At 32.1% G+C, this 13463-nt stretch overlaps 3 protein-coding genes across 4 annotated transcripts in view; 2 read left to right on the top strand and 1 right to left on the bottom strand.

The window, feature by feature from the left end:
• The window catches only part of LOC105147776 (uncharacterized), a 36291-nt gene that overhangs the window by 21969 nt on the left and 859 nt on the right, over window positions 1-13463 (bottom strand). The gene's annotated exons all lie outside the window — the stretch shown is intronic.
• Window positions 411-8427, top strand: LOC105147838 (ras-like protein family member 10B). Its single transcript, XM_087416238.1, has 5 exons — window positions 411-959; window positions 2739-2899; window positions 4609-4845; window positions 5931-6134; window positions 6905-8427. Exons 1-5 carry the CDS (start codon window positions 893-895, stop codon window positions 7028-7030), a joined length of 795 nt encoding a protein of 264 aa, XP_087272364.1. The 5' UTR covers window positions 411-892; the 3' UTR covers window positions 7031-8427.
• On the top strand, window positions 9377-13309 carry LOC105147773 (putative citrate synthase 2, mitochondrial). The gene is made up of 8 exons (XM_011059025.2): window positions 9377-9534; window positions 9647-9875; window positions 10809-11147; window positions 11567-11772; window positions 12052-12184; window positions 12339-12533; window positions 12617-12718; window positions 13112-13309. Exons 1-8 carry the CDS (start codon window positions 9377-9379, stop codon window positions 13307-13309), a joined length of 1560 nt encoding a protein of 519 aa, XP_011057327.2.

Genomic DNA, 13463 nt, shown 5'->3' with positions numbered 1-13463 from the left:
AAATTCCCTTTTTCAAGATTTTCCAGATGAAAATGGAAAATTTTCCATGACTAATATAAAATATATAAATTTTAACATTTAGACTCAAGGATTGTAAGAAAACTATAATATATTATTAAAAACACAAAAAAAGCTTACTAGCATGTAGTAAAATTTTGGGTGCAAATTCAAGCCAGCTAAAAAAAATTAGTTTTGAAAAAAAGAATGCAGTTACAATAAAAAAGAGAGATCAAATAAAACTATTGAATAAAATAAATTTGAATTATTTTATTAAAATCGTTTAAAGTGCACAAGTTTTGAACTATAAACGTCAGATATAATATTTAAAAAATGATAACAATTGGAATAGGAACAGTTTAAGGAAATTGTTTGTGAGCAAATTTTGAAATTCCAGACTTTTTTACATTTTCCCTTTTTTTATTTTTTCCCTTTTTGGTTTCCATGACCAATTTCAATTTCCCTGACTTTTCCCGGTTTTCCCGGTTTTCCAGGTCTGTGGCAACCCTGTAATTGTTTGCGGATTATATTTTATCACCTTATGAATATGTTATTTATGCAACTGTAGAAACTTATAAGTAACTTACTTATATTTTATTATCCAGTTACATAACTATATATATATATATATATATATAAAATTTGAAACGTATATGTTTTAAATGCTATCTTGGTAAATCGGGATTATAATTCTCTTCACATACATATATATATATGTATGTATGTGCAAAACATATATCTATATGGTCGTTGATCCCTGGTTAGAAGAGACAGTACTCCGGAGTTTCGCGTCAGTCGATCGGCGAACTTCGACCACGAAGGTCGTCGGAGCGCGGTGATAAGTGCACTTCGAATGTTCGTCGCGAGTGCAATGTTCTAATTACAATTAAATCTGATGGAACGCGCGAAGGACAATGAGTTCCCATCAAGCTCGATCTTACATGCGAATAAACGGCTTTTGGGTAAACGAGATTCGCTTGTCAATACACGTGATGTGTTCTGATAAAAGTTCATCGTACAGAATGCATGTGAGACATTTTTATTTTTATTTAAAAAAAAACATTATCAAAGCTCGATATCCATTTTATTTAAAAATTTTCTCAATTTTCTTGTTCTATTTATAAAAATATATTTTTTCCTCCCGTTTTAAATATAATTATCTTTTATTAAGCACTTTGCAGTAATGCATGTCTTATTATAAGGATGTTTAATCGTTTTAATTGATTCGATTATTTAATCATAAATTGGGAATTGATTTCCGTTAGAAAGCGCATTCGTCAACGCTTTTATTTATACGCCAGTGTGGATTGGCGCATCGGTGTTCAAGAGAGCGGGACAAAATCTCATATAAGCATCCATAATTACATGTCGATTTGTTATGCGATATGCAATATCGCGAGTATAGCTTTCAACCAATTTGTACACAAATATAATCACATATATAGATGTTTTATTTGAAATTTCATCATATAAATCACAGAGATCACTCTGTACATGCACTTTCGCGCGTAATGCATCCTCGCCAATTAACATTTCACTTATTTTTTAAATTAAAATATGTTTAAATTAAATTTTTTCAATCCGCGGGTACCGCAAACGTTGTTCCGTTCTTGCATACGTGATCATAAAGCAAATTTATGATTCAAAATATTTACAAAGACAAATAAATTCGCGTGCGGAAGGTGTATTATGACTTATGGATGGCATGGGTGCCACCTAAAAATATTTTCTAAGCTTCATGAATAATATATCTTCACGATGGAAGACTAGAGCAACTTGCTGCAAAGTCGGCGAAACAAATGTCAAGAATATCTCGAATTTCTTTACTTGAATAAGCTTTCGCATTTCACGAAGCGATCTTCCAACTTGACTAACGCGTAAAGTTCGTTCCGAAGCGGATCCACATTTGAATATCATTAATTAATTCATTTATTCTATCGGTTCGCGGCGTTTCTCTTCGTGTACATTGTCACATTTAAAAATTACATCGAAAAAACGGAAAACATAATAATTTTCTGATATTTTTCGTGAATATTAATTGGACTGGAATATTTATAAATGTTCATTGCGTAGTCTTTCTCCCTTCTCTAATTCTTCGCGAGTAACGATAACTCGTTTCGTTTAGCATTTAAAATGTAGTTTTTTGTAGCTTCTGGATTTAATCCATACCGATAAACGATTCACAGAAAGAACAGTTTTGCTAAAATATCTAAAATATAATTAGAAATAAAATTCTTGAATCTTCTAAAAATTAGAAATAAAATTCTTGAATTATTCAATCAAGATAATTATGCAAAACACTCGAATTAATTACAAAATGTCAAAACTTTTTACTCATCACATTTGAGTTTCTTATGTAATTATTTAGATGGTCCAATCAAATTATTTAGATCTATATCTAGTTAAATTTTTAAATACTTTAGCAAATTCTTTTTTTCCGTATTCAATATAACGAAGCTCTTTGTGTAAAATATAGTTCTTGTACTTTGAATAGTTGGAATAACTTTGGTTAATCATACGGTATTGCATGCCTCCGATGTTTCATCAAAATTGTATCTAATTTGCAAAACTTTAGCGTATATATCACGAGAGTATTCGGAACGAGACTCTCATCGCAACATTCCTAGTTCCAGGAACCGAGTATAATTATGAAATAAAATTGCTCCTCGTATATGAGCAACAAGTTCTCGTACAGTTATACGTTATTTGCGTGTTGCATAATTTTGTCGTCTCTGTCGCAGAACTGGACCTCGATTATTTAGAAAGAAGAGGCGGAAATACAATAACTTACGAGGGCGCTGAAGGAAGCTCAAAAGAGGAAGACAGCCCTGCGGACACATTAGATCGTGTTAAGGTTATCTTCCTAGGTGCACCCGGCGTAGGAAAGACGAGTATAATCCGAGTAAGATTTAACTCTTACGCCTTTTCGGTATACCCGACTTATCTTTTTAAAAATTTTTCCACCGCCTGTAATTATTTTTTTATTAATAAAAGTATGTATATTTGTTTAATGCCGTTATGTTATATAATGTCAGGCGTTTCGATTAAAAAAAATTTCTTATATTTGTTCATTTTTGTGGAAATTATAAATAATTAAGTTGAATTGGGTACGTCATATATATCAATATGTTGTTCCTGTAGTGAGGCATTTAAAGGTTAACAGACATGATTGCATCTCTCAATTAGATGTTACTTTTATGTACTTTACGTGGAACTACTCTTTGCCCTGCGAATCTCTCAATTAATCTTTTGAATATTAAACGCGCAGCTTTGAAATTCTAGAGATTTAATTACCTCAATATAGAGACATTTTAATTAACATAATTTAAAATTTGGACATTATAAATATGTTACATCAGTCTTATATTTAAATGACGTAATTTTTATTAATCCGACAAAAAGCGAAGAACCTCTCTCTTTGATATTTTCAAATATCTTATATGAAAAAGCGATTCGTACGAAGTGCGACGTTCGATCGATGGGAATCTTTGTCAGAATTTTTGTTTTAAAGCAGGAAAAGAAACAAATCGTGGAAACGAGTCACTCGGACGCTCCGTTCATTTCCGATAATAGTTTCCGCTTATCGATGACGACGATTATCGGCTCTCCGAGGAAATTAAAAGGCACAACGAATATCCTAAGAAAGCCGAGTCACTTTTGACATTTCTTTTAATAGACGAAATTTAAGTTCAAATACCTGCTTGCGCGGGAGAATTGATCGTACACGAAACGAAAGGTTTCACTAAAATAGCTAAAAATTAAAGTATCTAAAGTATCTAGATACAGATTTATTAACTAGATAAATTAATTAAATACAGACACAAAATAATTTTACTGGGTTATCAAAGTAATTATGTAGGACGTTCAAGTTGGTTGCTAGAATGTCAAAACTTTTTACAACATTGCACGTCATGTTTGAAAATCCTACGTACTTATTATTATTTTGATGATCCCCAACAAAATTTTTTGTTTTTAGATCTATATATTTACTATCTAAATCTCTTGGAATAAAAATTGAGCCAGTCTTGAAAAAAGAGTGAAAACTTTTTTATTCTTGAACAAGAATGACAGATTTTTAAGATTTCACCCTTTTGGAATAAAATCCACTTCAAAGAAATGAAATTTCATTCCTTTTTTGGAAAGATATTTCATTCCTTAGTTTAGAATGACTTTAATTCCAAAAAAATAAAATCTTGCTCCAAAAGAATGAAATCTCATTCCTAAAGAATGAAAATCTGCCGCTCTTTTTTAAGAGTGAAAATATTTTCACTCTTTTTTCAAGATTGTTTAATTTTCAATCTTTTGGAGATTTCACTTTAAAAGATTTAGAGAGTAACTAAAATTTTAAATACTTCAGCAAAGTTAAATACTTCAGTAAAATTTTAAATACTTCAATAAAACGTTCTTTCCGTGTAATAATAATATCTATCTCTCTCTGAAAAGAAAAGTTTTACTTTTAAAGATTGAAAATTGAGCCACTCTTTTTCAAGACTGATTCAATTTTTACTCTTTAGAATGATAGAATGAGATTTCACTCCAAAGAATTTAGAGAGTAGAACTCTGAATCCATAATTATTTTTACGAATACGCGATATTTGTTTACGCTTCCAGCAATTCGTCTGGAGCGAGTTCTCCGAGGAGTACAGACCGACCGAGAGGCGGGAGACATTTTATCCGAGCGTGGTGCTGGCCGATCGATTATACGAATTGAAGATCACCGATTTGCCCACCATTCCGTACTTCCCGGTCAGTTCGCACTTAGAATGGACGGACTTTCGTTATTATGGACTACGGAGTGCAACAGCGTACGTGCTTGTATTTGATCTCAGTAATCAGGACACGTTTCAGGTACGTACAATTGAAATTTAATGTTAAAATCGCGATAAATTGCGAGCAGGCCACTTGCAGAACAGAACTTTAACTTCAGAAAGAACGTCAGGAACACGGCAAACGTAGCTCGCGCTTATATCTTTTTTGTTAAGTTTTTCTTGCAAGCCTTTTCCCTTCTCGCGAAAGCCGTCACGACTTTCGACTTGAAGTCGCATCAAAGTTGCTGACATAAAAGTTTGATTATGTGGATGTTTGTCTGGATGACGAAAGATGGTCTCTCGAGGACAAAACGTAGCGCAAGTTAAATGACGTTAAATCGATTTTGTTAATAATAAGTCAAAGTATAAATGATAATAAAAAGTATAAATGAAAAACCGTGACGTTGATAATATTATTAAACAAGAAATGAAATGATACAATAAGTAATTAGCGACTGCAAGAGAAGAATCTTTCTTCGTATTTATTTTGTTTAAAAGTATTCTAACTTCTAACATTAAAATTACTAAGCCTTATACATACAGCTTCTCAATATAATAAAGTATAATATTGAATGATTTCAAATAATTTATGAAATTTTTAGTTAACCCTTTCATATCTAATTTTTTAAAAATAAACAGCTTTAATTGTAAAAGCTACTTTAATTATAAAATTAATAAAAATTTAAGTCCAATGCAAACCGACACAAGATAATATTAAATTTTAATTATTTTTTTATTTTATAAATAATTTTTTATATTTTTGAATATAATAAAAATGTCAATACAAGCTAACACATTTTTATTTATATTTTTAGACAATACACATTTTATGCATACACACGTCCATCGATTTAGTTCAGCTTTAAAATTTTAATTTGTTTTATATTTTATAATAGTATCTATCAGTTTATCACAATACTTTTTTTTTTTATTAAAGTTTAAACAATAATTTATTGCGAAATGTGTCTTATATCTGATTTTACGGTGTCGGTGTCTTAAATGATTTAATATTTACTAAAAATAAAATTTTTTTAATATGCTACTACAAGTGGCCTAATGCGTGAAAGGCTAAATGTGAAAGCGCCGGTATATTTTTCTTTAATTTCCGACCGAAATTGTGTTCAGTATATTAGAACGTTACGCGAGCAAATCTATGAGGCGCGAGACATGAGAGGTGTACCCTTGCTGGTGGTCGGGAACAAGCAGGACGAACTGTCACAGACCGTCGCTTCCGGGACCAGGTACAGGGACATCGTGAACCTCGTCCGGAAACACTGGAGATGTGGTTACGTCGAGTGCAGTGCCAGATTTAACTGTCGCGTAGTGCAGGTGCGCGATATACATTATTTATCAATCTGCCCGCTGCCAATCTGCATCTCATTCGTATTAAGATTAATTTAACTCCTTTAAAATTTTAATGAGCATCTCAATTACCGTTCATATTTAACATTTAATACCAAAATTACGAGTATTGAAACGAGATTACTGAAATTCTCGCCGAGGAAATATTGACGTCGAAAAATTCATTGGGAAGAGCTTGAAAATAAACTCGGGATTTCTCATTTTTTAGAATTTTCGTAAAATTTTTTCTAACATTTTTAGAATTTGTTTAAATTTTAAGGGGAGGACCCAGAAGTAGAAACGCGCTTTTGAAACGCAGTTTATTGTAAAAGGTAGCTTTTTGTGTTTATACTTTGTACGAATTCCAAATCCTAACTTCAGATACTTAGTTTTTTAAAAAATTGACAATAAATGAAATCTATCATCTTCCCAAGTAATTAATCAATTCAATGACTTCAAAATTTATATACTATATTATAATTATATTATTATAATTAAAAAAAAACTAGAGGATGTTAAAGTTAGGATTTGGATTTGGTTTCTGTTAACATGTACACGAAGAACTGTTGCAACAAATCGCATTTCAAAAGCATGTTTCCTTAAAGACTTCCGGTCTTTTTCCTTACTCTGTCCATTTCTTCAAAATTCACAATCAATCTGCATAACTTCAATTGTAGAACAATTATTTGCATTGCCTCTTAAAAGAGATTGTGAGTTAGGAAGACTACAGCAACTTTTCGATATCTTTTGATTGACAGGTATTTCGGGAACTGATGAAGAGCATACAGGCAATAGAAGGTAGGCCGAACTCGCCGTCACCCGCGGCCACGCAACCAATGCGATCCCATCAGCACGATACCAACGAGAGGTGCATTCTTCTCTGACATTAAGACCAAATCGCTTCCCTGTTACGAGGCAGTCGATTACACAATGCAACGTCGTATATCGTGTATCGTACTTGCCCGCGAGCAATGAAACCAGAGTAATGACAACTCGAAGAGCATGTCACTCGAGGCACGAAAGCCAAGAGTAGTAGAATACATCGTACATCGGGGGTGACTCTTCTAAGACTGCACAAGAGTGCTAACGTGCACAATCACGCGAGCGAGTGAACGAGTGAAATAACAAGTTTCGAAATAAGCGACAATAATAATCGAGATTTACGCCAATGGCGAATTCGCTGCGACATGCGATTTAATCGCCGAATTATATATATCGGAGATTTCGCGCATAAATTTAGCGGGGCTCATTCGGTAAAATCCCGTCGATTCAACGGAAAGAATCTGTCTCTTCCTGCAGTATTCAAATTTTGTATTCATGTTAATCGCATTTGCATATTTAAACAATCTTCCTTTATGCGTAGAGGTCGTCGATTACGATACTAATATAGTAATATTACAATATTATAACGATGATAATTATAATTTCCTAGAAATTTCCAAATCAATTTTACGCAGTAAAATTACTTTTACATGTGTATACCGATTTTCAATGAGTTATGCAGATCTCTAGACGGAAATGAGATCGTCTATAGAAGTTAACACGCGTTAGAATGCTCAGACTATTAAATAGCGTAAAAATTAGAAAAAAAAACTTCGATAATTAAACGAGACAAGAAGGTAGCGAAATGCAGCGCGGAACTCCTTTCAGCTCAACCCTTTCCCGCGTTCGGCCTAATTATATTCACGCAGTAGGTAGGTATTCGGTGAGAACGAAGCAATAGTACATATACATATACATATATTTTACTATGCTGTTAAGAGAGTTAATTGGTTATCAATCTAACGGTCAGTCGATCGCGAGAAAATCGTGTAATCGTTATTAATATATTATCGATATGTTGTATACATAGATTATACTGGCATATATCGTGTGTTAGCGTTGTTACCGTTTGTATGTACTCTACGAAGGATGCTATGTGCACGTAATTTCTACATTAGGTCCTTCTCGAGATAAGACGCATCCCCGTGACTCATCGCGACGCGTTAATACTGTCACGCGCCACACATCAGTGACACCAGCAATAGAGAGAGCATCTCATCGACATTATTATCTGTTACATTCGAACGCTCGAATGCACATGTTAAAGAGTATCACATATATACGACAGGGGCATAAAAGATACGTAAGATCGCTCAATTTCAATTTGCACAAACGCAAGTAACCGTTTTGTAACCGGCGCGAGTACGACAGCATGGGAACGACCGGCAGAGTGATACGTGATCCCTTATTTTGTATGCACATGCACGACGTTCACAATAAAAACGCCAGTGAGACAGTAGCACGTGGCATATCATTTTTTTCTACACGTTGCCTAAACGCCTAAGTACTTTATTTTAATTTTTAATTCGTTGAAAGCTGGCACGTTCTACTCGGGGAAACTTTATGGGCTTTCTACAGTAAGCCGTTTAATCACTACTTATATATTATACTGGTAACAAGTTAGAATTATAAGTCATAAATCTTAGGGAACTTGCATCCAGAATAAATCATTTTAGACTATTACGTCATAATATGTCAGCCAATCAGAAGAATGATAGTTTTTGGGGAAAATGATACCTGCATTGTATGATTAGTCAATTTTAAATAAAAAATTTTTAATTGTAAAAAATGAAATTTGATCAGTTATTCTGACTTATTGTTGACTAACTGTTTATTACTGCAGAAAGCCCATTTCCAAGGAACACATCAAGTCAAGAGAAAGTCAAAATGACTTTATTTTGACGTCATGAAAGTCGAAATAATGATTTTTTTGTTCGACTATTTATTGACGTTAAGAATTAAAATTAAGTCATTTTGATTTTTTATCAATTTTTGTGTGTTCCTTAGATTAGACTTTTCTCGAGCAGAGCATAACTCATCATGACATTAGAATGACATTAAAAAGATTCCAAAGTAATTACAAAAAGTCACTTTTTAATAAATTACGATATACTTTAACATCGGTTATTTATTTTTATTTTTCAATGATGCCCATAGTAGTCTTCTCAAACAGAAGAAGATTGCTTGAAGTAAACGCATTCAAAGTCTCGCTTCGATTTTTCTTTGGGCTGAATGTGTCAAAATGTTTCTAAAATGATTTAATATATGTGAAAAATTTTCCGTTTAATTGGATATAAAACATAAATTCAAGTTACTACAAAAGAGTTTATCATTACCTCATCTTATATACTTTCCACGTAGCGTATTAACCGTTAATTTGGATTTGATTGAATAAATTATTACGAAAGATGTTACGTCTGTCGAGAGGACTTCGGTGTGAAAAAGCCTATCTATTCGCTCTGCGGGACAGGAGGAGAAATTGCACTACGCAATTTCCCGGCGACAGAAAGGTCAACTTTGGAACGGGCGAACGACACGTACTGACGGTTGGAACTAATTTATCAAAGTACGCGAGATCGCGCGAATGACTAATTCGCAAAATTCGCGAATCTTATCAAAGCGGTGCCGCTTAATTTACTTGAGATATAAACAATCTTCCGAAAATATAATAAATATAGAATCTGTCATCCAAAGGTAAGCAAAACGAGAGGAGAACCCAGTACGAGCACAAATCTAAAGGAAGCCCTCTGCGAGAAGATTCCCGTGCACCATGATCTTATGAGAAACTTTCGACTTCACTTTGGTCCAAGTGTCGTCAGTCAAATCACGGTTGAAAGCTTGTACACGGGATTAAACGATATAAAAATTATCGTCAAGGAAACCTCGGAACTTGATCCTAAACATGGTGTAATAATCATAAAATGTGATATATTTTTATCATGTGATAAAATATGTCAATGTAATATATTTTATCTATATTTAATCATTAAGAGACAAGATATTTTTAAATTATTAAAGGAATAATTACAATATATATAGATACATTAATAAAATAAATGATGATATATTAAAAAATATAGATATATTAAAGATAATATTTACTTTATCTTTCGAATGTGTGCGTGTGTAAAAGATGATATAGTTTTATAAATTTGTTAAACTTTTCGATCAAAATTAGATTTTACGAATACAATATATATTCTTAATTTTTAAATTTAATTATCTCAAATATGACTGTGCGCCGATACATTCGGACATTAACCACAATCGATGTGAGACCTAATAATAATTCGGACATTCCTATACATGAGAAATAATCTCCCCTAAATTATTTTGATAAAGAATTTATTGCGAAAAATATTACCTCAGCCAGATAATATTTTTCGCAATAAGTTCTTTACCAAAATAATTTAGGGGAGATTATTTCTCATATATAAAAATGTCCGAATGTTTCAGTTCCTTATATTATTAGTGCCTCACATCGATTGTGGTTAATGTCCAAATGTTTCAGCGCGTAGTCATATTTCAGAAAATTAAATTTAAAAATTAAGAATATATATTGTATTCATAACATCTAACTTTGACCGATCTTTGGCGCTCTCTATCATATGTATTGTACATTTACACGATCAGAGCTTATTTCTTATTTGTTAAACTTTTCATTTTTATAAAATTTTAAATTTCGTAAAAATGTATCAGATATTAAATTGTTAAAAATTTCAAGCAATGTTTGCGACTCATAGGCTACACAATTTTCTTTTTTAAGAGAGAGAGAGAGAGAGAGAGAGAGAGAGAGAGAGAGAGAGAGAGACTTTAACGTTAAAAATAAAACTTCTCTAGATCGTATACCGTGGATTGACTATACCGGAAGTGATCACTCTACTGCCTCGCGAAGGAAACTTGCCAAGCGCAGAGGCTGTGTTTTGGTTGCTCCTAACTGGTGACGTTCCTACACAGCAGCAAATTGCTTCATTGATCGCTGACTGGACGTTACGACGTAAAAAATGTACAGAATGGTGGTCGGGACCATGCGGCGAAACAATAGCTTCCGTTCTACGTTCAATGCCCGAAACAATTACACCCTTGCATAAATTGTCGGTCGCGCTCACAATTTTCAACATCAGCAAACAGGCGAAAGAAGCTAAAAAGCTCGGTGCCATGCCTTACACTTATTGGGAGGTAATTGAAGATATATTGTGACACATTATAAAAATTTACTAAATAAATAAAAACCTTCGAAGAATTACTTACAAAATTAATATTGCAAATGATAATAATCGAAATGTTTTATTTCTAATAAAACACATAATATTGAAACATAAAAATAAAAACGTAATTATGTCTCATTTAAAAAATATGAATAAAATTATACATATAAATAGCAAAAAATATTAATTCAAGATATCAAACTTTTATTTCTAAAAGTAAAGTATATGATTTCACTTATAAATTTGTATAATTGAGCTAATTATAGCAGAGAAAGAATGATGTAGTTTTCTGTATATAAAAACGCATTTTTATTGTAAAAAATTTTCATCAACCATATATTGATATTATACATTAGTTAACGAAAAATAACATTTACTTTTTATTTTAAGTATATCTACGAAGATTGTATGGAATTTCTTGCGACTTTACCAGCAATAATCGGTTTAATTGCCAAAGGCCAAACGTTGACAAATGTGAGCGGTGATGGCGATTGGGTGCAATTTTTGTTAGATTGCTTGAAAAACGTGAACGAGAGCTTAGACAGCCGAAAATCATCGATTGCGGATTTTCTCAGATTATACATCATTTTAAATGCGTAAATTTTTCAATTCTCTTGTAATATAAAAATTTTCATTTTTGTTAAAAATAAATTCGAATGTTAAATATACGTTTAAAAAACAATGAAGCTATAATTATAAAAAGTATCATAAGTTATAATTATTTAATAAACCAAATAATACAAAATCATTATAATTAAAATATAAAAATTCATTTCGTGTAAATAGTAGTGATAACTATATGAAATTATATCTTTCAATTGAATTAAGTGTAAAAGGAAAAATACAAGAGAACTGAATATCTATCTTAACCCTAGTGACGATGATGGCGGAGCTCCGATTGCTCACGTTACGCAAATTTTGGGTTCAACTGATCTCCATATAAATGAGGTATTAGCGAGCATCGTTTTAGCGTACATTGAAGAGCCTAAAAGTGGAACAATGTTGGAGGTAAAACAGTATTATTTTGGATTATGAAAAAAATTACATACATATATATGTAATATATTTAATATTTAATATATATATTTATATTTTATATAAATTATTGTTATAATAATATATTATAAATATTATTATATATATATGTGTGTATATTGTACAGTGGAAAGAATTACAAACAAAAATCAAAAACACTCTTGGCCGAACGTGGACGGAACATGCCTTAAAAACCTGCGTGCTAAATTTATTGAACAGATACAAATTGATAGGACATAAGGAGGCCGATTTTTGCGATCCACGATATACCGCACTCCTGCATTACGCCAAGCAACATTTGCCCAATAATTCGGAATTAAAGGTATAAAAATAAAATCGTGCACAGTGAGAAAAAAATATTGATTCTTATAGAAGATACAAGCCATAAAGCTAAAAACTTCACAGCTCTCGGAAGATATTACACGGATATTAAGAATGGCAACAAGAAGACCGAAAAGGAAGGACATTTATCCAGAACAGAATGCCTTGGCTCCTGTTATTTTTCAGGTAGAACCGCTATGTTTTTATAGAAAATAAATTTTGGCGTGCAGAAACATTCGACTTGCACATTTTCGTTTGGCTATTATTGTATTTACTATTGAATTTTATTTAATTTATATATAATTATGTATTATCATGTACATATTTATATATAATTCAGAATAATATAACTTCAAATTCATATCATTTATAAATTGTTTGTTATATCATATCTGAATTACCTATACATTTTTAACACTATTTATAAACATTTACTTGCACACACACAAAGTAAGATTATTTAGAAATTTTGAATTTATAGTATAATAGACTCGTTTTAAGAAAAAAGGTAAAAGATGTAAGACATATGTTTTGATCGTTTCTCCTCGAAATGCCTTAATTGATGATTTCTCTACCTAGTATTATGGGTTAGAAGACATGAGATTTAATCAGATGATACTTTATATGGCACGGACTCTGGGAGCGATCGCCTCGATTATCTGGACGAAGATCGTAAACGCGCCTATCGAGCACCCGATATCAAGTTGCACTTACAGCTATATAGAATCGGTTCGCGATAATGACATAAAGAAGCGAAAACGTAGGACACGAAAGTAAATAAAAGCAAAACGTGCATAAAGGTTCACTTATCAAAGTAAATCGATCTTCGACAGCTCAGTGATCTTTATTTCTCAAAGTTTAATTTTAATTTAACGTATTGATCATCAATTATTCGTCAACTATTTTCCGCTATCGCGTATGCTTGAAATAA

This window comes from Acromyrmex echinatior, chromosome 19 (genome assembly GCF_024713525.1).
Source record: "Acromyrmex echinatior isolate Ae372 chromosome 19, ASM2471352v2, whole genome shotgun sequence".
NCBI lineage: Eukaryota > Metazoa > Arthropoda > Insecta > Hymenoptera > Formicidae > Acromyrmex > Acromyrmex echinatior.
Note: the sequence above shows the minus strand (reverse complement) of the source record. Positions and strands in the feature narration are given on the sequence as shown.